Source organism: Xyrauchen texanus, chromosome 2, assembly GCF_025860055.1.
Source record: "Xyrauchen texanus isolate HMW12.3.18 chromosome 2, RBS_HiC_50CHRs, whole genome shotgun sequence".
Classification (NCBI taxonomy): Eukaryota; Metazoa; Chordata; class Actinopteri; order Cypriniformes; family Catostomidae; genus Xyrauchen; species Xyrauchen texanus.
Window position 1 is genome coordinate 6,764,442 of NC_068277.1, and position 24,963 is coordinate 6,789,404.

General features: G+C 35.8%; 2 protein-coding genes across 2 annotated transcripts in view; one reads left to right on the forward strand and one right to left on the reverse strand.

Annotated features, from left to right (window-relative positions):
• The window catches only part of LOC127619449 (cadherin-15-like), a 310,594-nt gene that overhangs the window by 250,602 nt on the left and 35,029 nt on the right, over positions 1–24,963 (forward strand). The window lies entirely within an intron of this gene.
• Positions 2,843–23,486, reverse strand: pkd1l3 (polycystic kidney disease 1-like 3). Its single transcript, XM_052092279.1, has 21 exons — positions 23,112–23,486; positions 21,818–21,976; positions 21,534–21,643; positions 16,798–16,860; positions 16,512–16,646; positions 16,283–16,386; positions 16,065–16,179; positions 15,554–15,682; positions 15,214–15,427; positions 12,622–12,803; positions 12,303–12,533; positions 9,845–9,946; positions 9,572–9,750; positions 9,044–9,178; positions 8,662–8,864; positions 7,446–7,627; positions 7,220–7,355; positions 6,041–6,236; positions 4,446–4,662; positions 3,823–3,907; positions 2,843–3,722 (listed from the first exon to the last, which is right to left on the reverse strand). The coding sequence occupies exons 1-21, from the start codon at positions 23,434–23,436 to the stop codon at positions 3,676–3,678; spliced, it is 3,249 nt and encodes a 1,082-aa protein (XP_051948239.1). The 5' UTR covers positions 23,437–23,486; the 3' UTR covers positions 2,843–3,675.

The following is a 24,963-nucleotide window of genomic DNA, read 5'->3' on the forward strand; positions in this document are numbered from 1 at the left end:
TTGAAAGAGTGAGAAAGGTGTGTTGGTTGGATTTATATCTGTGTCGCAGCTCTGCCCTTGACCTTATAACACTAATTTGTGCTTTTCTTCAAATCATCTGAATAGGATTTTGGCGTTATAGGATTGTTACTGATTTTAGCTTGCATTAAAAACATATCTGATACTCACGTTATAGTCTATTTTCTCGTAACTTTTTCACTCAAAGAATTTCAGTGTTTTAAATGAATGATTGGACAACATCAAGTGGTGGATGGATGTGCTTGGTATAATATATGATGGAACTCATTACTCATTTTAACCACAAGAGGGTGCAGTGATGCAACTAATACGAGTGTAAAACATCAAGACCTCTCATATGCACATGTACAATGTTAATAAGCCATTTCACAAGTAGTCATGTGAAACACACAAATCTCACGAATCCATACATTGTTTAAAGGGACAGTTCACCCCAAAATTAAAATCAATCCCATATGTGTATAACTTTCTTCTGCTGAACACAAATGAAGATTTTTATTAGAATATCTCAGCTCTGTAGGTCCATACAATGCAAGTGAATGGTGACCAGAACTTTGAATCTCCAATAAGCACATAAAGGCAGCATAAAAGTAATCCATAACACTCCAGTGGATAAATCCATGTCTTCAGAAGAGATATAAGTGTGGGAGAGAAACTGATCAATATTTAAGTCCTTTTTTTTGCTATAAATCTCCACTTTCACTTTCACATTCTTCTTTTGCATTCTTTGTGCATATTGTCGAATATATAGTAAAAAATGACTTCAATATTGATCTGTTTTCAACACACACCAATCATTTCACTTCTGACTTCATGGATTAAATGACTGGAGTCATGAATTACTTTTATGCTTTTTGGACCTTCAAAGTTCTGGCCTATTATCCCCAACAGACCCTTACAACAAAAATCTAAACTTTGCCGCTCTTTATTTTCACATGCATACAAGTATTTGATTCACCGCAAATGTTTGCCAGACGTTTGCGACTCTTCGCTGGTAGTGATTACACCACCTTTAATGTGCCACTGGTGCCCACTTTTACATGGCACCCCTATGCATTGCATGCCTCTGCTTACAATGGAAGTCAATGGGGCCCATCTTTGGAGGGTTTGAAGGCAGAAATGTGACGCTTGTAATTTTAAAATAGCACTTACATTAATTCCAGACTAAAGGTTATTACATTTAGAGACTTTGTTATATATACTGTATCGAACCAAACATTATTACATTTTTTACTTTATCAAATTGGGCTGTTAAAAATATTTTTTTACACATGCTCTCAATGTTTTACTGCACCTTGCAAATGACATGCATGTAAGCTTAACATCTATTTCAGCACTAAAATATACTGAATATATCTGTTAATTAAAAATGTTAATATTCACATTATATTTAGTGTAATGAGTCTTTTGAACATCTTGTACAATACAAATACCGGAGGTTTATTGAGGCACACACAATCTAGATGGTGAACCGTCTGGACAGCTCCAACTCTGCCATCTCACCTCATCTTCCCATCTCGGGACAGGGTGCAGGGACATCTATCCACTGTCAGTGAGCATCCCCACAGGAACTCACCTCTGTGAAGTATAAACACGGGGCCAGGTGTACAGAGTTTGCTGTCTGCATGTGACTGCCGACAAATCTGGCCTAAAGCGGGCACAGAGGGAGGTCAGAGCAGACTGCAGTGTCCAGTATAGGTGGATGTTTTAGGACTGCGGGAAGAAGTGACACACCTTTCTAATAATAGTGAAATGTGGGGGTTTGAACCCTGACGGCAGCAACGTAAGCTACGACTCCACTGTTATTTTTATAATATATAATACTTTATTTTACAATACATGAGAATTTTCTTTTCTTTCTCTCTCTGGATTTTTCCTATCTGATTTTGTTTTTTCTCTCTGGATTTTTTTTCTCTCCGAAAACATTTTTTTTTTTTTAATTTTCCTATCTGATTTGTTGTTTTTTCTCTCCCAAAATGTTTTTTTCTTCTATTTGATTTTTTTTTCTCTTTGCATTTATTTTCTCATTTCTTCCTAGCTTACTTTGAGTTATTACATTGTTATGTTTGAACTAATAAATTATTGGTAAAAAAAATTCTTTGTAACACCATGGTCAGGTTTGATTGCAAGCATAATGACATTAACTGCAAAAAATGCCTCTTCAAATACATTTTAAAATGCTAAACTTTGACATATAATAGTTTGATAATGTCTAAATTTATATCCAAATGCATATCTATGTGTCTACAGCCATCTACTGGCTGTTACTGGCATGACATGGTTTTCAAGTCACGTTATTTACATGTTGTTCACCAGATGGCAGCAATCTGCCTCCAAGTTATGTCACATTTTCATAGAAATGTAGTTTCTGTATTTGTTTATTTTAATTGTATTTATTTTTTCAAAAATTTGCTTATTTGTATATGCAAAGCAATGGTAAAATTGTGAAATTGTATTGTTCTTCTTACTAAAAATGGCATCATGATCATGATCATCATCAAAAAAAGTGTTACACATCTAAACCATCCGGTCAAAAAGGACCGAGAATACCAAAGAAAGGTATTTTTTTAATTAAAAATATTTTTTTAATGAAATGAATTATAGTATGCTGATATATGCTCATATAAAGAGGCATCTGCTGAAAGCACTTACAGTCACAGATTATTTATATAACATAAACTAATCAGGTACAATGTGATTAAGTGCATTCACACTAAACTTACTACTATGTTTATGCTTCTTTTTAATATATTCTAGTTAAGTATAGTTTAACTACATGACTTTAGACAATTTATTTCACTTTCTCATTTTTTGGTCTGTTTATTAATGACTGGAATGCCATTGAATGCCGAGTATATTTCGACTGAAGCACTGGAGGGCCTTTTAAATAAGGGTTATTTATTTAAGGTATGCTTCAATACATTTTGTGCATTTAAGGGAATTATTGAAAGTACAATAGTGAATATACAGGGTTTTATCTAGCATGTTATATAGTTCCTGATATGATACATAGCTGGAAAAGAAACAAGTTTCCTAAATGCAACATTCAAAACTTTTACCACGTTTAGTAGCCTCACAGAGTGAGATTATGCTAATTAGCTTCATCATTACAGCAGACACACAAGGGTAGCATATAGCAAGCAGATAAAAACTGGAGAACAATGAGAATCTGCTAATAATTTAAACATGAAATATTGTGTCAAGAATGATATTGACCACTAAAATATAGCTCCATTAACATTTTAAAAATAATATTTTGGGTTGTTTTTTTTTTTACAAGTATTGCCATAATATTCATAGTATTAAAGTGAGCCGTTTTTTGTGATTGCATCAGTTTTTCTTACCAAATGACTAAATAAAGACAAACCTGATGAGCATGTTAAACACAGGCCTCTGTTATAGGAACAGTATAGAGTAAATCACTTAGACAATATATTTAGCTACATACAAAGTTTTGTACAATTACACAGATTTTGAAATTGATCTTAAACTGCAAGACACAGTGAGAAACCAAGAATTCACATATGTGTGAAATCGGCCCACCCACTGTTCCCAACACCAACATCTAGATAACAACCGGCCCGCGTGACTTTGGTAAATGGCGACGTCTCAAATAAAGGTCTTCCTTTCCAGTTTGTTGAATCGGATGATATGTAATCAGGATGTTGCTCTTCCGCAGTATTCCTCACATTTTTCCTTTTGCTCTGTTAAACGGCAATAAAACATTGGTGAGACGCTGGCTATGCTCGGTAAGACTCTTCTGCAATGGCACGTTATTTTGTGTTTTGGTGTGCATGTTCTCACCCTGCAGGAGTAGCTCCACTTCCTCGTTGTCCTCCACGGCTACTGGCCTCAGGATCATAGCGAAGAAGATTGCCACGAGGATCACCTGCAAATTCAGGTCAACCACAAATAAAGATTTGTCCCGTGACGGCAATGAGAATAAATGGAGAAAAAAATATGAAATCATCCGTTCACACAAAAAGGACAATTCTGTCATTATTTATTCACCCTCATGTCATTCCAAACCAATATGACGTTGTTTTTTTTGTACTTTTCCATGCGGGAAATCTCATGCTTTCAATCCAATTCAAATTTAGCACATCAAGTTTGGTTCCATAACAAGCAGGAACCGATGCCGTTTCGTGTCGCTGACGTCAAACGTGGCGTGACCCATCTCCACACAGCGAGTTTCAGTACGCATACAAGAGCATTAAAGCCCACAAAAACAAATAAAAAATATACATATGGAAAAAGGGCGTGAAAACATTCTTCACAATGTTACTTATTTGAAGACAGAAAGCCAAACGGGTTTGGAGCAACCCGAGTAAATGATACAGCATTTCCATTTTTGAGCGAACACACCCTTTTACCCTCCTGCTTCTCTGATTTCTCTCGTGAATATCCCAGAAATCACCGTTTCCTACCTTAAGAGGTTGCAAGATGAAGATGCTCTGTACGAGAGACAGTGTGAGGGTGATCACCCACTGTATGGACGAATCCCTGCCGTACTGGAAACCATACAGCAGAGTGAAGAAAGTGGAGAGCCCGCTCATAGCAAAGAGTAGGAACCAACCAACAAACAGGAACCACCACGGCAACCACCAGCCCTGCTTCTTCTTCTGGACCTGCACAACTGGAGTGCTGGGACACACACACACACACACACACACACACACACACACACACACACACACACACACACACACACACACACACACACACACACACACACACACACACACACACAAGCTTCTTTGTCAGAGGAGTCACAGGAACTTCAGAACAGACATCTGCATTTTGTGTTTTTCAAAGAAACACTTGTGAGATTAAAAGCAGCAGGAGCGTTTATGCAAAAACCATCGATGTAAAGCAGGAAAATGGACTAGAAACAAATAAAAAGAAAGGTCGGGAAAGAAAACAAAAGTGTGGAGGAATATAAAAGATCAAAACAACAAAATACCAAAAATAACTTGTCTTCTCTTGATAAATTGAATAATGTACCATCCATTTAGTTTAACAAAGTATAATATATCATATTTAACTATTAAAAAAATCTAATATACAATGTAAGTCTCTCTCTCTCTCTCTTAATTTAAATTACTACATTTAATAAACTATATATATATATATACATTGATGTTAATTGGGGAAAAAGTGTGGTGTAATAGCATTGAGGAATATTGATCAAAACACCAAAATAACCAAAATAACTTTTCCAAACTAAACTAAACTTAACTAAATATTAAATTGAATAATGTACCATCCATTAAGTTCAACTAAGTATAATATTAAACTATAAAAAAAAATCTTATATACTATGTATTTCTATATATAAAACATTTTAATATTTTGATTTGAGATATTTTATATATAATATTACATATATATATATATATATATATATATATATATATATATATATATATATATATATATATATGTATATGTACAATGTGTTTTTATTCATAATTACATTTAATAAATTAATTTAAAAAATATATAAAATATATGTACAATATATAAATATTTATGTATATATATATATATATATATATTCTAACAGTAAGAAAATAACAAATTTTGCTCATTTATGTCAAAGACTTCCGTTGAGCTGACCTATAAAAATAATCTAAAATAATCTGTAAATAATGTAAAAGATATCAAAACACAATTAACGCCCGGTTAGAATAAATGTGAGATTATACAGCTCTCTACTGTCTTAAACTGTGGATTTAATTTAATCTCTGTTTTCTTCACATTGAATGTCTTCAAAGTTTATTTCTTTTAGAGAAATCAGATATCTGACAGTTACGGTCACTAAAGTCGTTTATATTTTAATATTACATTATATATATTTATGCAGAGTCACTAAACCCAAACTAAACCCATGCAACCCTATTATTAAATATATCAAATGTTTAAAAAATGTTCACTACCAGGACATTTTGACCCATACGTTTTACATTTCTGGGGAAATTTTAGGATGTTTAAGAGTATTTGCAGCAGTGACTGTGCTGACCTTTCAGGAGTGTGTCTGAGAGACGCTATCTCCGCCTTCTTCAGCAGAATCGCCACTGTTCCACGTGCCTGCCGAAGCTCTTCGTTGAGGAAAAAGCCCTTTTCTCCCACATGCTCCAGGAGACGAGCGAGGTGGCTCAGTGAGTTGAACACAAAACGACTGCAGTAAGACCAGTGAGAGTCGCCAACGGTTTCAACTGAGTGTAAACATGTAAACATGAGTTATCACGTGTCCTTGCATACCGAAAACACGCATATGCAACAGAACTAGTTATTTAGCATTATGTCAAGGTCAATTACTCCTTTATTTTAAAAGGATATTAGCGATCTTTTTAAGTTTAAAGGTGCCGTGGGTTTAGAGGAAGACTATCTCTTTGCCTGACCAATGGAACACAGGGTAGTGTTTTCGGGAAACCTGTTGAAATACAGTCATTATTTTTGCAAGTCCATTTGGTGCCACTAGTGCGCAGAAATGACATACACCACCATTATAAACCGAACCACTATAATGTAATGTGTCAGACTAATAGCAGGATTTAAATGAGTGGTTTACGCAACACAACAATTATGTCATCATTTAATCACACTAATGTTGTTCCAAACACTTACAGTAAATCTCATTTGTGCTTCAACGTATTCAAATTTGCTGTGTTGCGTTTAGTTGCAACGCACGTAACAGCCAATGGCATTTGGCCTCATTGACATATTCATGCACCTTATTTGAATATGCGCAAAGGCAAATGAGATTGAGAGCTATGCTGGAAGATTTCAGTATGGACTACTGTGGAGCCTGACAGATGCAATCCCTATTCACTTTCACTGTACCGAAAAGAGTAGCATGAACTCTCTGTATAACAAAGTCACCAGGAACAGCATGAGTGTGAGTAAATGATGACGGAATTTAAAATGTTCTTTGTTCCATTTTCCCCAAAGACAGAGTGTACATTTTTAAAATCATACTGTATATATGCTAAAAGTTTATTTTGTCAGCGTATAGGAGAACATTAGCAAATATATGGCTTGAATTAAAATAGACACGCACTAAAATCCACAAAACTCCAATTTTCAAGCAACTGAAATCTCTTTAACTATACAAGTCTGAAAATGACTTTGGCACAATGCTAAATATAAAATACATTTTCTTTAGAAGTTATATCAAATGCAATACTGGTAAAAGTACCTTGCATAATCTCGATGACGTCATGCACTTTATTCAGAGCCCAGAAAAGATCTCCACTCGTCTCCGGTCTAATCTCTTTGATGGCCAGCATGTTTTTGGGGCTTTTACTGAGGTGAGTCAACAGCTCGATGGTTTCCTAATAGTCAGAACAGAGCACTTAATACAGAATATTATGTACACTGACGAGGAATATTAGAGAAAGCAATTATAATGTGATTACAAGAACCTTAATTATAGTGTTCATGGACACCACAGCAGCTGGAGTTGTACTCTTGGAGATCTTCTCTTTAAGGAGGATGCGGGGCTTGATGTGACGGAAGATTGTAATGATGAGGATGTTGATGGGGAACATGAAAAGGCCGCTCTCGATCGCTACCATGAGCTCCTGCCAGGTCAGCTTGAAAGAGCCTGAAAAATCCAAGGAAATAAAATTGCATTAAAAAGCACTGATATGATTTGGATCACTTTAAAATAATGTTAATTATGACAAAAACTTTAGTAATTTTTTTTTTAGTTTTTAATAACACAATATTTATAAATAATATATATAAATTATTATTTAATTGTATTAAAAACAAGTTAATTATTTATAAATATATTTATAGTTCAAATCAAATAATATTCTAAATATAATAATTAATAAACGATTATAATGTTTTAATATTATAATTAGTAAACAATTATGTATATTTTTACTCTTAATTCTTATTTCATAATATTATATGGAAAACCACTTACAAAATTTTTATTTTTAAGATTTAATTTCCATCAAATTGAATAGTGTAATCTGAAACCAAATTAAATGAAACAACTTTCAATATTTTATTATAATTTATTTAATTTGGTTAAAGATTACTCAATTCAAGTTGATGGAAATATGTTATAAAATTTAAATGCATATATCTTAAAAATATTTTTGGGAGTATAAAATCCACTTTGAAAATCTGGGATTCAAAATAGAATTTAAACCTGGAAATAAAATAGAATGTTTTAAGATTTTGAAAAAGATTCAAATCATTGTTATGATACAAAATAAATATTTTTTTTCAAGATACTGCACTTAAATTAATTGTTTTCAATTAATCATTTTCAATCACATTTTTAGGCTGATAATAAAAAAAATTAAATGCAGAATATAGAAACATCACTATTGGTTTCAGACTTTAGAACCCCACTGTGCATTATTATAAATTACGCCATGTATTATTATTAAAAATATATATTATAAATTATATGAATTGTAATATGTAATTGTACATGTTCACATGTAATGCAAATACACTGATATAATAATATTTGATAGATTTAAATATACAAATATCTCTCTAGTCTAAAACATGGCACAATATCATTGTGTTGAAATATCACATTTACGTATTAAATAATTCCAAAAGATGAAAGTCTGAATGTTATCAAAGGCTCCATTTTGAAAGTGGTCTGACCTATCTTCAGTATGACAGGAGACTCTACATCAGTGGGAAGGTTCCAGAACATGATATTAATGGCCATGGTGCAGAGCAGCAGAGACATACAGCAGGACACTCTCTGAACGCGCGTGAACGGACTGCGCCGAGGGGGGTCGACTATCGACACCCAGATGTGCTCGTCCCGGAAGCCAGAGGATGTTCGGGTCTGGAAGATATTGCTGGAATGGGGGTTTTCAAGATGAAAGTACATGCATCAATAATCCATTATTTTTATTTTTATGTAAGTTTAAAAGGGACAGTTCACCTTAGATGGAAAATTCTGCAATCATTTACTCACCCTGTTGTTGCTCCAAAATTAGTTAGCGGGTGAACTATCCCTTTAAGGTCAAGTACCTACCCAAAGCTTGCAATTTCATTGTTCATGGCAGAGTTGAAGGTCCTCTTGCACATGTCTCCTCTCAGCCAGGTGCGGCACAGGAAGTGTGTGACCTCCTGAGTTTGTAAATTCTGCATTGTGACTCTGTCCAGATACCTGAAGAAACACTTTGTGATGTGAGACATATGCAACATAATTCATTTAAAAGCTCACTAAAATGCAACCCCCCCCCCCACCCCCCCACCCGTTATTTCATCACAGATTATTGAAGGACACGTTTTGAGGGTGAAATTAGTGTTTGAGACATTCTTTGATGAATTGAACAGGTTCAATATTGCTTTGCAAATTGCAACACACACACACACACACACACACACACACACACACACACACACACAGAGGTGTTTTAAATGTGATCAAATACAAAAGGACATGAAGTGACACATAAGTGACACGTCATATCAGCTCATTGTCAAGTACACTGTGTTCCTAGCTTACTATGCAAAAATAAGAAAACTCATGCAAAAGAAAGAACATACAAACACCTACCAATCAGGGTTCCCACCAGAGTTGTCATGTGATATATCAATGCTCTGCAGCTCTCCGAGAGAGAAGGGAATGCTCAGCAGGAACACATCCACCCCTCCTCTTTCAAACATTGGTTTCTCAGGGTCAGACAGATTGTATGTTTCACTCGGCCCTTCTGCGAACTGGAGTGTCAACATAACCTGACAAAAAACAAAAGAAAAAAAAGAAGGGTTTTAATAACGCACCTTCATTATACAGATAATATATATAGATGACAATACTGTATATAAACACCTTTGCAGTGGTTCCTGCCTTTCTCCTGTGGCCTGTCTGCACGTTTATAAGGTAGTTGTATTGTGCACATGGATGGTTGTCTTCCAAAAGAGTCATCTTCCGCTTTGGGCACAGATATTTGTCAACATTTTAGTATGCCGGGTTGATAAAAAGGAAGATTTGTAACTTACATTTACTGATACATTTTTAAATTAAAAGCTGTATAAGTTAACATTACTTAATGGAAAATGAACTAAAGTGAACAAACAATGAACAATAGTATTTTATTAAATGAACATTAACCAAGATTAATTAAGAGACAATATTATGGTGTTTGTGGGTGTTTGTCAAGGTGTTGCTACTTGTTGCTAGGGTGTTGTGGGTGTTTTACAAAAGGTGTCGCTTACTTGTCACTAGGGTTCTGTGGGTGTTTGTCAAGGTGTTGCTTACTTGTTGCTAGGGTGTTGTGGGTGTTTTACAAAAGGTGTCGCTTACTTGTCACTAGGGTTCTGTGGGTGTTTGTCAAGGTGTTGCTTACTTGTTGCTAGGGTGTTGTGGGTGTTTTACAAAAGGTGTCGCTTACTTGTCACTAGGGTTCTGTGGGTGTTTGTCAAGGTGTTGCTTACTTGTTGCTAGGGTGTTGTGGGTGTTTGTCAAGGTGTTGCTTACTTGTTGCTAGGGTGTTGTGGGTGTTTTACAAAAGGTGTCGCTTACTTGTCACTAGGGTTCTGTGGGTGTTTGTCAAGGTGTTGCTTACTTGTTGCTAGGGTGTTGTGGGTGTTTTACAAAAGGTGTTGCTTACTTGTCGCTAGGGTGTTTGTGGGTGTTTGTCAAGGTGTTGCTTACTTGTCGCTAGGGTGTTTGTGGGTGTTTGTCAAGGTGTTGCTTACTTGTTGCTAGGGTGTTTGTGGGTGTTTGTCAAGGCATTGTTTACTTGTTGCTAGGGTGTGTTACAAAAGGTGTTGCTTACTTGTCACTAGGGTGCTGTGGGTGTTTTACAAAAGGTGTTGCTTGTTGCTAGGGTGCTGTGGGTGTTTGTCAAGGTGTTGCTTACTTGTCGCTAGGGTGTTTGTGGGTGTTTGTCAAGGTGTTGCTTACTTGTCGCTAGGGTGTTTGTGGGTGTTTGTCAAGGCATTGCATTGTTGCTAGGGTGTGTTACAAAAGGTGTTGCTTACTTGTCACTAGGGTGTTTGTGAAACTTTGTCACCCCAAGGTGTTGCTACTTGTTGCTAGGGTGTTGTGGGGGTTTGTCAAGGCGTTGCTTACTTGTTGCTAGGGTGTTGTGTGTGTTTTACTAAAGGTGTTGCTTACTTGTTGCTAGGGTGCTGTGGGTGTTTGTCAAAGTGTTGCTTACTTGTCGCTAGGCTGTTGTGGGTGTGTATCAAGGTGTTGCTTGTTGCTAGGGTGTTTTGGGTGTTTTACAAAAGGTGGTGCTTAATTGTCGCTTGGGTGTTTGTCAGGGTGTTGCTTACTTGTTGCTAGGGTGTTGTGGGTGTTTTACAAAAGGTGTTGCTTGTCGCTAGGGGGTTTGTGGGTGTTTGTCAAGGTGTTTCTTACTTGTCTCTAGGCTGTTGTGGGTGTGTGTCAAGGTGTTGCTTACTTGTCACTAGGGTGTTGTGGGTGTGTTACAAAAGGTGTTGCTTACTTGTCACTAGGGTGTTGTGGGTGTTTTACAAAAGGTGTTGCTTACTTGTTGCTAGGGTGCTGTGGGTGTTTGTGAAAGTGTTGCTTAATTGTCGCTAGGCTGTTGTGGGTGTGTGTCAAGGTGTTGCTTACTTGTTGCTAGGGTGTTTTGGGTGTTTTACAAAAGGTGGTGCTTAATTGTCACTAGGGTGTTTGTGGGTGTGTGTCAAGGTGTTGTTTACTTGTCGCTAGGGTGTTTGTCAAGGCATTGCTTACTTGTTGCTAGGGTGTTGTTGGTGTGTGTCAAGGTGTTGTTTACTTGTCGCTAGGGTGTTTGTCAAGGTATTGTTTACTTGTTGCTAGGGTGTTGTGGGTGTGTTACAAAAGGTGGTGCTTACTTGTCACTAGGGTGTTTGTGGGTGTTTGTCAAGATGTTTCTTACTTTTCACTAGGCTGTTTTTGGTGTGTGTCAAGGTTTTGCTTACTTGTTGCTAGGGCTTTGTGGGTGTTTCACAAAAGGTGTTGCTTACTTGTTGCTAGGGTGTTTGTGGGGTATCAATCATGTCCGTAATAAAAACATGCAGGAGTTTAGTATTGGGGATTGTTAAATTCCCTAACCCAAAGTATGAGTAATATAGCAAACACCACTTACAATTTAAACAATGTAGAGGAAATATGGCAGTCCATGAGTAAGAGGTGTCATTTGGCATGGTTGGGGGTAGTTAATACATTGTTGATTATGTTTCATATTATTTTGATAGTTTGGATGCAATATGAGTGGCATGTATGCATGGTTGATATGGTGAGTAAGCATGTTCACTTAGTGAGAGTACCTAAATAATAGAGTGTACCGTACCGTTCGGAGAGCTCTGCGGTCGGCATACCAGGCCCACATTAAAACCATAAGGAAGAGAGCAAAGAAGCAGCTGAGCAAAACCACCACAATGTAGTTCTCATTGACTGTGGCAAAGAGAGCTGCGGTCTGGGACAAATCAACCTGGTTTGGCATCACAAAGAAGGAGCTCCCAAAAAATGTTGTGTGGTTGCACAAACAGTGAGTTAATTTTGGTGTTGAAAGGGAGCCAACCTGTTAGACAGATATTAGACAGTGATTCACAAACATTATAAAGACACTGTACATTTCATATACTTTGCTACCCAAGCATTTGTCTTACCTTGCAGCCCTCTCTACTCCAATCTCCAAGATCTGTGTCCCAAAACACACACTTGGTAACAAAAACAGAGACTTTCATGGCCAGTGTGTCACTTTCCGTGTAATTAATTGGTTCAATTGCCACCTTCCACATCCCATAACCATCCTTCCTCATCTCTGGGGTGATCAGCCAACGGTAACCATCTGCAAATAATGCATAAAGACAATTGAATCTCGTGAAAACACCCCAAAATAAAAATACAATAAACTTAGTGTGTATATTTTGAATCCAGAAAATTACGCTTATTTTTAATAATTATTTTAATGTTTGCATTGTGACAATTTAGAACATATGGCCCCCAATTACTCATTACCGAATTGCTAAATTGTGTCATGTTAATGTTTGAGTTTATGTAATTCACATTATTTGCTATTAGATTTTCATTATTATACTAGAGTTTTTATTTTAAAAAATTCTAATAAATGTTTTAATATTTTTTATTTGTGAATATATATATATATATATATCATTTTTATTGTAAAGTTTTTTAAATTCATTATAATTTAAATAATGCATCATTATTTTTTATTTTTAAAAATATGTTTTATAATAATGTGACTATATTTTGTATAAATTATTAAAATGATTTTATTTGTATTGTTTTTAAGCCTTTTTTATTTCATATTATTACTTTTTTATGTTACATTTTTATTAACTACACATTACCGTAATAAATGTATAGTAAAATATATTATTTATTTGATACATAATAATATATTTATATTAATAATTATATAATTAATTAGTTTTATGTGTATGTTTACACACACACACACACACACACACACACACACACACACACATGTAGTGTTTCCATGTGTTATGGGGACTTTCCATAGACATAATGGTTTTTATACTGTACAAACTTTATATTCTATCCCCTAAACCTAACCCTACCCCTAAACCTAACCCTCACAGAAAACTTTCTGCATTTTTATATTTTCAAAAAACATAATTTAGTTTGATTTATAAGCTGTTTTCCTCAGGGGGACCGACAAAATGTCCCCACAAGGTCAAAAATTTCGGGTTTTACTATCCTTATGGGGACATTTGGTCTAAATAAATACACGCTCACCCACTCACACACACACACTTACACACACACACACACACACACACACTCACACTTACACACACACACACACACACACACACACACACACACACACACACACACACACACACATATATTTATATTTAAACTACCGGTCAAAAGTTTTGAAACACGACTGAAATGTTTCTCATGATCTTTAAAATCGTTTGATCTGAAGGCGTATGTTTAAATGTTTGAAATTAGTTTTGTAGACAAAAATATAATTGTGCCACCATATTAATTTATGTCATTATAAAAGTGTTTTTGAAATTGATGACTTGGACCAAATAATTAAGAAAAGCCGTCAATAAGTGCCCAACATAGATGGGAACTCCAAACCTAAAATATAACACAGTTTTGATTTATTTTGGATTTTGTTCAGTCAAAACATAATTCCCATATTTCCATTTATGTTATTCCATAGTTGTGATGAATTTACTATTATTATAAAATCTGAAATTTTATATATAATATAAAGAATATATATAATAAAGAATGAGTGTTTCAAAACGTTTGACCTGTAGTGTGTGTGTATATATATATATACATTATTTATAAATATAAAGTTTTTATAAATTTTTTATATATTTTATATATTATCATATAAAAATGTCATAAATTTTTATGTATTTCAATTCATTACAATTTAAAAAAATACATCATTACTATTTTTTTATTTCATTATTATTTTTAAAAAATATTTATATAAAGTTTTTACCAATTACACGTTACCGTAATCTGTAATATAGTAACATTTGAGTTTTTTGTAATTCCAAATATGTGCAATGTTGATCCATATTCGATTCTCATTACTGTACTTCAGCATTTGTATAAAATATTATTTATTTTATATATTATAATATATTTATATGACTAATTCTGTAATTAATTAGTTTTTTGTGTATGTATATTTATATATAATTTCGATTTATTTTTATATGTTTTATATATTATCACTGTATATTAGTTAATTATTTTAATAATTGTATAAATTATATTAAATTCATTACAAATGTTAAAATACCTTAGGATTTTTTGCTTTTGACTAATACAATTTTCAATCAGAGACGGAAGTCATTTTTATTTTTATTATTTAGTTTTTGCCTTTGATAATATGATTTTTAAAAATATTAATAACAATTTTATAATACGATTTTTAATAATAAGAATAAGGTTGTTCTGCATTACGGTAACAACATGGGGGGGTGCTTGATTGTCATACCATCAATCGTACTGGTCCTACAATAGGCTTAATTTTCTTTAAGCATTTCAACTTTAAGCAGTTTCTTACTTCTTTAATTTCTGCATGTTTTGAGAGATTCACCCAGAAAGGCATCAAACTTAAAGTTTACAGATGCAGTAAAAGAAAGCTTATGATTTACTCTTGATCTTTTACTAATGGTAAACATATTCCTTTAATGACATGGGAAACATTATATGCTTTATCTTTCAGACGTTACCTTTTAAGGTTACAATAGCACTTATGTTGCTGGAGTTTCGGTCTAGGGGTGGGAACAGGTTCACCTTGAGAGTTGCGTTTTTAATCGGTATTGCTGTGACAATCACAGTCACATTTGTGTCTGTGATGTTGAACGATGTGGTGACAGCATACATTTTCTTCCAGGTTATATCCACGACTTTGGGCACCACAGCATCAGGACGAGGCAGAAATATCTGCACATAAAGATGTCATTCAATCCGGTACATATTATAACATGCAATTCAAAGGGTTCTGTGATCAAATTCAAGTTTTCACATACTTTAATATGTAATAAAATGGATTCAGTTGCATGTTTTCACCTCAATGTCCTGTGTAAGATTGCTGAGTTTAACTGCAGAGTCTGGACTCGACAGAGAAAAGCTGCAGGTCGTTCCCGTGATGCTTTCGTTCGACATGTCCATCATTGGATTCTCATTAAACTCGAAGAGCTGCAATAACAACGTTTTATCATCTTGACATCTTGAGGTCATTGTAATATTTGGAAACAATGAAACAGGTATATAGAAAGATACTTCAAAGTCATCTTAACATTTTGCAACCCATTTGACCCCCATAAAGTGGTGCATTTTCAATGAAAAGGAACATTTAACAAGATGGGATACATTGGGGAATGAAATTGGAATGTTGTCTCTCTGGGACAATTGGAAGGGAGGGGTTTGTCTACTTGAATGGAAGAATATATAGACAAGCATGGAATTGTGTAGTAAGAAAGTAAAAATGGGTCAAAATGAATTTCACGTTGACTTGAAGTGATCTTATAACTTCTAAAACGATTAAACCAGGGATTTGAAACATCATTGAATAGCGTACCTGAACACTGACATTCCCAGCAGGCAGTAAATTATTCAACGCAGTAAGAGGCAACTTGCATGATGTCCCACGCTTTGAGCTAACTGCCTTTCCGCCCAGGTTTTTGGAGTCATAGCTAAGATGACACGGAGAACAAGCTTTATGAATGCTGAGGGCATTGCATCAAAGACAAATGATTACACATACTAACTTTACCCGATAATCATTCATTTAATGACCTGTTGACAACAATGGTGCCTGTTGGAAGATCCTTGGCAACGTTCCCTGCATTGAACAGAACCTTGGTGTATATGCGACCGGCAAGAGTAATGAGTTTCTCGAGCTGTTTGATGGATAAAAGAAATGTCCACCAATGAAAAGCTATAACAATAAAAACCATTCATCTGTTTTGAGAGGGACAATAAGCCTCCCAATCGTTTGACCTATTAATATTTAAACTTCACTTACATCATTCATGTCATTAGAGGCACATTCTTGCGAGTATAGAAGCATGGCTGAAGTGCTGTTGATAATTTCATCAATCTGGTTTTGAGTAGGGGTGACCTTTGTTACGTGATCTAATATACTTTGCAGGTATCTCCTCTGTCAGATAAAAAAGTAAAAGAAAAGGAGTTACAATATGGCAGAGAGTGCAGAACAATGTGTTATGCTCACAGTAGTACAAGAGTCTGAAGCAATGAGAATGTTGTCAGTGCAATTTGTTGAAATATTATATTCATAATGTATACGTCACCCTGTTATCCCCTGACATGATGTCTGTCGTTGTCTCCAAATCCTTCAGTATATTTTTGGTGTTCTGCAAAAATCACAAGAATTGAAATCTAATTAAGACATTAAAAACACATCCAGTCCTACTGTGGGCGGCTGTGGCTCAGGTGGTAGAGCGGCACGGCTGCTAGTCACTATTTCCTGGCCCACATGACTCCACATGCCGAAATGTCCCTGGGTAAGACACTGAACCCCAAGTTGTCCCAATGGCAGGCTAGCACCTTACATGGCAGCTCTGCCACCATTAGTGTATGAGTGTGAGTGTGAATGGATGATTGGGACACAGTGTAAAGCGCTTTGGTAACCTCTAATGTTTAGAGGTTCAGACCATTTAATACTGTAGTTTTAAAGATGGTATAATAAAAAATAAAAAATAAACATATTTTTATGTATATATATATATATATATATATACACACAGTTGAAGATTCACTTACTGTCCTCTAGTGTAAACAGGTGGTACTACAAGCTTGCATTTCTCAGGACTCTTACTTATTATGGTCTGGGGGCATGTGATTACTTGCGTACATTTTTTAAATGCAAGATTGTAGTACCACCTGTTTACACTAGAGGGCAGTAAGTGAAACTTAAACTGTGTGTCAACACACAGTTTATACAGTGAAGAAAACACTTCAGTAGGCAGAACAACACAAACATGCGTTACGTTCTTGCATTCAAAACACTTGATGGAGCGCAAATCCGAACTAAGGGATCTCAATATATGTTCTAAGTATTAAACTATATTTAAGTTTAATACTTATAAGTTGACACAGTGAACTGAACATTTTATGTTTATGATGCAACGCACCCGAGACGCTACACAAGCATGTCTGACGGAGGTGTTCATTGACGGTTCCTTAAACAAGCCCTCATAATAAATCTCCAACTGATTGACAAATTCACTTGTGTAATGGATTGCTGTGAACTGTGTGACAATGATTGACTTATGATCAATAATATGGTAGTAAACAATACATTGTATTCTAAAGCTGCTTTTTGTCTTATCAATGATGAACTCTTCTGCTACAGGAATGTAATGCATTTTAATTATCTGAATATTTTTGTTATATATATATATAAATGGTTGGGATCTGCTGCGCTATACTTTTAGTTACTTAAAATGTAAAAGTGATGTAAGTGATTTTCCATGAAAAAAAACTAATGAAATATAAGTGTTGTAAGTTATCTCAACTGTCTCTGAGACGGATCTAGACTAAACAGCAAACAATGTCAATCATATTGCACGTTCTCATAGTGTTGTAGTTTCAGCTAAATATTGAGGTTTACCGCCATTTTTAAGCCATGTTGTTCATATCAATTGTCAGTTGAGGGCGCTATTTTGCTACTGTTGCTTTTGAACAACCATTTCTGCATGATTTGCTCATTTGGTCCCTTTAGAGTGCAGCGGGGTTTTGGAAGGAGGGGGTGTGGCTAAATCAACGACTCAGTCTTGTGGAAGTAGAATGGTTCAAATCTTGAGTCTCATGTTCTCTAGTGGGATGATGGTCGTAAGATCTGAGTTGGAAGTGTCATTCTGGAACAGGCGGTCAGTCACTGAGATCTCATATCTCCATTGTGCAAGGCACAACCTACATAGGGCATGTTTATGTAGTCAGTGTACTGTACATTGCTTTAGATTAAAAGTCTACCAACTATGATGTAGGCCTACCTTCAGTTAAAGGATTTTTGTTTACCTAATTTAAGCCGTATGTCGACAGAGTTTGACAAAAATGTGGGTTTTTATTTGCAGATATTTTTCACTCAATGCCAAAAGAGAAACAAAAGCTGCTTTATCAATTAACAATATGTAACATTACACTTATCATTCAAAGACAACATGATCACACAGGAAGTCGACATGTTGCTACTGAATGTTCCAGGACCCTAATATCGACCCCATTCTGCCGAATGACTGACAGGCACCATTACCCATCAGACATTTTTTGCATCAATTCAAATGCATTCATCATTTTGCAAATTATATATCACCCTGCAGCTCTTGCCTGGTTGCCTGCTAAAGCTAAGCAGGGTTGAGCCTGGCCAGAACCTGGATGGGAGACCGCTTTGGGAAAACTAAAACCTGCATTCACACTGCCAGTGGCAACACAAGCAACAGCTGGTGACTGTATGTGGGTGTGTCCAGTGAAGTGACAAAGTTGAGAAATGTTTTACTTTTTTTTTTCCACATATCCCAGTTAAGCTGGGGGTCAGAGTGCAGAGTCAGCCATGATACAGCACCCCTGGAGCAGATAGGGTCAAGGGCCTTGCTCAAGGGCCCCAACAGTGGCAGTCTTGGTGGTGTTGGGGCTTGAACCCCCAACCTTCTGATCAGTAACCCAAGGCCTTAACCACTGAGCCACCCACTACCCCAAAAAATGTTTAGCCTCTCCATGGACACCACTAGCAACCTAACCGCCAGCAACTGGCGGGGGCTCACCCTGTGGTCTGTGTGGGTCCTAATGCCCCAGGATAGTGGTTGGGACACTATACTGTAAAAAGGCCTTTGGATGAGATGTTAAACCGAGGTCCTGACTCTCTGTGGGCATTAAAAATCCAAAGGCACTTCTCATAAAGAGTAGGGGTGTACCCCCGGTGTCCTGGCTAAATTCCCCCTATTGGCCCATATCTATCATGGCCTCCTAAAAATCCACATCCCTGAATTGTCTACATCACTCTATGGGAATGGCTCTATGGTTTCTTCTTATTTTTAAAACCCCTTATCTACATTGGGGTTATATGTGATGTAGTTCAGTTCATGTTTATTGCATAACTTTAATTTCACATGTGTTACCCTGATGGTGTTTAGTGTTTGTGTGAGTGACTCTGAGCGCCCTCTCAACATGTTTATTTTATTATTGAAATTTCTCATGCGTTACCCTGATGGTGTTTAGTGTTTATATCATTTAAATCGGCGCTCGATCGTTATCATGTTTTTATACATGTAACAAAATCAGTATAAGTAACACAGTCAAACAGTTTTATTAAAATATTTTCCAGGACAAATAATTATTTTCCAGGAGTGTTGGGTGTTTTTCCAATTTTCCATGACTGGAAATCTGCATTGCAAAATTCCAGGTTTTCCAGGATGCATGGGAACACTGTCTTTACTGTATTACATAATTTACAATTAAAAACAACTTGCTTTAAAACTCGATTTTGGTGTCCATCTGTTGATATTTCAACCAGAAACTAGAGCTTACACGTACCCATACATTTCCAGCTTCGGGCCACTGGGGGCAGCAGTTTGAAATTCGGTAAGTATAGAATGATTTCAGCTAAAGAACATTCGAATTACTGTCACCGAATTCACAGTAAGATCAATTTGGTGACGAATAGGCTGCGTGGTGTGCGTGACCTCGAAATGCTAAACAAAACTGTGCGTTCGGACATGTTAAAAACTTTCAGACAGAAAAGAAATTGCTGATAAAAAATTGGATAAAGGAAAAAAAATCACATTGTGTAAAGGCAGTCATTCGACAGTTTTCTTTTAATTCAACAAAGCACGTTAATTGTATTTTTTTTTTTATCAAAAGGAGACGCATAATGTCAGCCTCAGTCGCCATTTAATTTCATTGCATCTTTGTCTCGTACAATACAACTGAATAGTGACTGAGGCTATCATTTTGCCAAACACTGCCTTTTGTGCTCCATGGAAGAAAAAAAAAAAGTTATACGGATTTGAAACAACATGAGGTTTAAATAGGACAGAATTTTCATTTTTGGTGAATTATTCCTCATACCCATTGAGACCCCACCCCTAAGATTTGAACACTGGCAATTCAACAAGCAGGCTCAAAGATCCCAAACATTTTTATTAGGGCTGTCAATTTAATCAAATTAATTACATGGAGTGCAGATTAATTAATCGAATTAATCGTATATTTCAATATTTGCTGAAAAAGCCCCTCAAATAACAATAATTCAATATATATAAAGATGTAAAAATGATAAATAGTTATATTTAAATAATTACAAATAATATATACTGTATATAAAATAAAATAAAATATTATATTCAGATAATTAAAATGCATTACATTATTGTGGCAAAGGAGTGAAGCATTGATAAGACAATACAAAAAGGGGTATAATACAATAATATAAGGGCTTGTTTAAGGACCCGTCAATGTACAGCTGCATCAGACGGATGCTTTTGGAGCGTCTCACTTTTGGTTTCTGTGTCAAGTTAAACGTAGTTTAACGCTTAGAGATCTTTATGTTCGGATTTAAAGCTGTGTTACTGTTTTTAATGCAAAAACGTGCCCTCATATTGTGTTGTCTGCTGGGTGAGTGTGGTTTGTTCTCTGTGTAAGCTGCACATTGCTCATACAGCTGAAGTTTCACTTACTGCCCCCTGGAGAAAACAGGTGGTACTACAAGCTTGCATTTCTCAGGAATCTTCCTTATTGCGGTCCAGACACATGATTAATTGTGTTTTTTTTATACACGTTATTTTTTATAATTAATAGCGCTGAATTAACTCAACGTTAAATCGACAGCCCTAATTTTTGTGTATATCATTCATGTATATCATATCTCTTCTTACCTTTATCCCTAGCTCCACCTTTCCTTTTCCTTCTATTTTTCCAGGCTTGTTCTCTTAAAACACTCTCATAAAATCTGTTTTCATGAACTATATTTGATCTCAAAAGACTGAAATAAGACACTCACGTTATATTAAAATTGAGAAATCTCACAAACCTCCAACAGCATGACAGTATCTACTACAGTTGACAGGGTGTTTAATGTATCCACGATACTTCTGCGGCTCCTTTTCTTTGCTTCATTTGGATTCACATGTGTGTTCATATCTGTAATGGCAAAACTAGAGTATTACATCCTAGTGTTGACTTTAAAGAAAGTATGCACAAATGTGTTTGCACTTCTTTTCTCTGTATTTTCTCAGGATAATTAGATACTCTGATTCATACCATCAGGCAATATTTTGATTTATGTTTGTGTTAAGAGGTGTTATTTTTCTTTACCTAGAATGCAGATGGAACGTAAGCTCATGCTGCAGGGTGTGGCCACCAGCTGAAATGGATTTGTGACCATGTAGGTGCAATCAAGGTGATCTGGATTACTGCCTTCATAGCCATTACTTTTAACCGGGGTATCTGAAGCATGTTTTGTCCACTCAGAGTCTGTGAACACACACAAACATATGTTTCAACTGTCCAGGAAGTACATCATTCCACACACCACTATACATTATAAAAAGATCAAATTCACATTTCTCCAATACTCTTAAAAAAATCAAGGTTCTTCACTAGTTCTCTGCAGCCCCTTAGGATCTTGTCATCAAAACCCGTTTTAAACTGCAATGGGTTTTTGAGTTCCATATATGGTTATTTGGAGGTTACAGCTCTTGAGGTTACATAATGTGTCCTTCAGATCAGCTTATTGGCTTCTGGGTTGCTTTAATGTTCTTTTTGGAACATAGGCAACTTAATTTGGCTATATTTACACCTCTAATCCACACTAGAACTCAGTTTTCCTTCACCGAAAACGCTCTCCATTTCTGGATACTATGGGAAACAACAACTTTAGAAAACGGAATCTTGAAATAAAAATGGATTAGCGTGGATGTGACCTTAAAAAGCTTCTAAAAGAACAACAAAAGCGATTTAGTTCTAAATGGAACCTCTGTTTTTAAAAGTAAACAATATATAATGCACAGAACAATATATAAAGGCATCCATCCAAACTTGACCAAGTACTGCACCAACGTCAATTTCAAGATCTTGTTTGATCACCTAAAAATGAATCCCTCCAAACAAACTATTAAAATGAGATGAGAATAGCAACTTAAACCAAGAGATTTTCTATGTGGTATTCCATGTTGCATGCTAAATAAATACAGTTGACAATTTAATTAGTAGAACAATGATAGTCCAAGGCATATCTTCTAATACAAATGTTAAAAAGCCTTTATTTAATTTCTTTTTATTTCCTTTTTTCCCCCGCTAAAGAGTGCTCATCCACCCAAATGCATTAGTCTGCAGGGACTATTTATTTACTTACTTTTCTATTGCCCATTTGCAGTAAGGAAAAAGAAGAACGAACACTGTTTTAACTTCTAAATTAGAAGATGTGTTTTTAAATGTTTATAATTATTATTATTTTGAATATAATCAATGTTTGGTTGAAATCCTGTCGAATAGCACATTCTGTGTTGTTTAATGACCATAAGAAAAGGTTTTTAAGTGGATAGTTTTCTGCTTGACGTATAGTGAAGTACAGAGGCTCTACAGATGGAAATTTGTGGACAGCACTCACCACTCATGGAGTTATTATTCATCCAACCCTGACCGACCCACAACGGTCCAGATCCTGTGGACAGGCTCTGTAAGCACTCCATAATCTCCTTCTTGTCTCTCAGAAGATGTCCCCCTCGATTTTCACAGCTCGTATTAGCCTGAGCCCATGACAGAAACTCTTCATTAATCTTACATTCCATTCCCCTATTGACATCCTCCTGAACTTCCCTGACATAACCATTTTGCTGTTGTCCGTTTTCCTCTTTTCCAACCTCACAAGTAACAAGTGGCATCAAAACAAGTGAAATCCAACAAAAAACCAGCACCTGCTTTGAGACAGCCATGACTGACGATAGCTGACAACGACCTGCACTCCAGCAAAGAAGTTTGGGTGGACTGGAAAACAGGGAGCCTACGTACATCTTAGGCAAATCTAGGATCTCACTTTGTGAAAACAGTGAATGTGAACTAACTTCATTAGGGAAATGGCAGCTGGCACTCAAATACATGCAAAATCGAACTTTAAGGCAAGACTCTCCATTTCAGAAGCCTCTCCTACATTGTTATCCATGATCACAGATTTCTGAAATAAAGACACTTTATTATGAAACCAAAGATTGTGCTGGTTCAAATCAGATACAGTGTTTTTTCAGTGCTAAAAAAGATTTCATTCTCTGTATTATTATTCATGTGAGGTTACATAATAGAAAAAAGAAGAACAAAGTACTGTGGATGCACCATGGTAATGGCAATACTTTGATATATGTCATGTTGACTGAATAATTGCCATATACTCTATATGAACCATAGTATTTACAAGGTATTTTAAAAATCACCATTGTACATGCCCAAACAACCATGGTGCTTTTTGTTACTTTTTATTAGGGACTCTTCTTGAGTCTTCATTAGGCTTCTTGAAAGAATTTAATACCAACTTTCCTTAATTTCATATTTGTTTACCTCATGAGACCCCGCGTCCACAAGCGTGGACATTATGTTTTGGCTTCGCTTTAGGCTATGCATAAATACAGTTAATTAAAACTGACTGACCTCAATTCAGAAGACTTTAGACTGTCAGAAAAGGATTACACTTTCTTCGCATTGAGTCATGTGACAAAACAACATGGCGCCAATCTCATCTGAATTTGTCTTTGGTAGAAACGGCATCAAAACTTCATCTGTCCAACACTTGAAAGTGCATCATATATGCCATCATATGCGGTGCCCATCGACAATATCAGTCAACTTAAGATGCTTTTCAAAAGTCAGGATAAAATTCAGTGGGGAATGCCCGCCTAACATGTTCAAGTAATGTGTCTGATAATACCATAATATTTTTCACTTAAGTGCATGCTTGTTTACAGACTCCACTGGTTGAACTCATACAACTACATATTAGACTTGCCACGATATCATAATTTCACACCGGTGAGATGTTCACGTTCAAACCGCCTAACACCGGTATTACCGCTGGTTGGATGCTAAGTGGTACTATGGGGTATGTTTTCATTAAGCAATAGCCTACACAATAATGCAACTTCATTGAAAGATGGCTTTTCAAGAGTTGTGAAGGGCAACATCTCTTTGGCAATACTTCATCCGTGCATTCTCTACATGCATATATACGGCATTTCTGTTATCTGTTCTTAAAAATATAATAAGTGTGTTTCTTAAAGCGCGTGTCTGTGCATCTAACAGCATTTCTTGTGTCATTCTGATTACGAGACGTCTTACAGTAACTCACCATGCACATTATATTCTCTACCTGCAATTAAACGTCTTCTGTCAGTGCGCATCCTTTCTGCCTGTGTAATTTGATACGTTGGTAAAGAACGTTTGGTTACGTATGTAACCTCCGTTCCCCGAGGGAG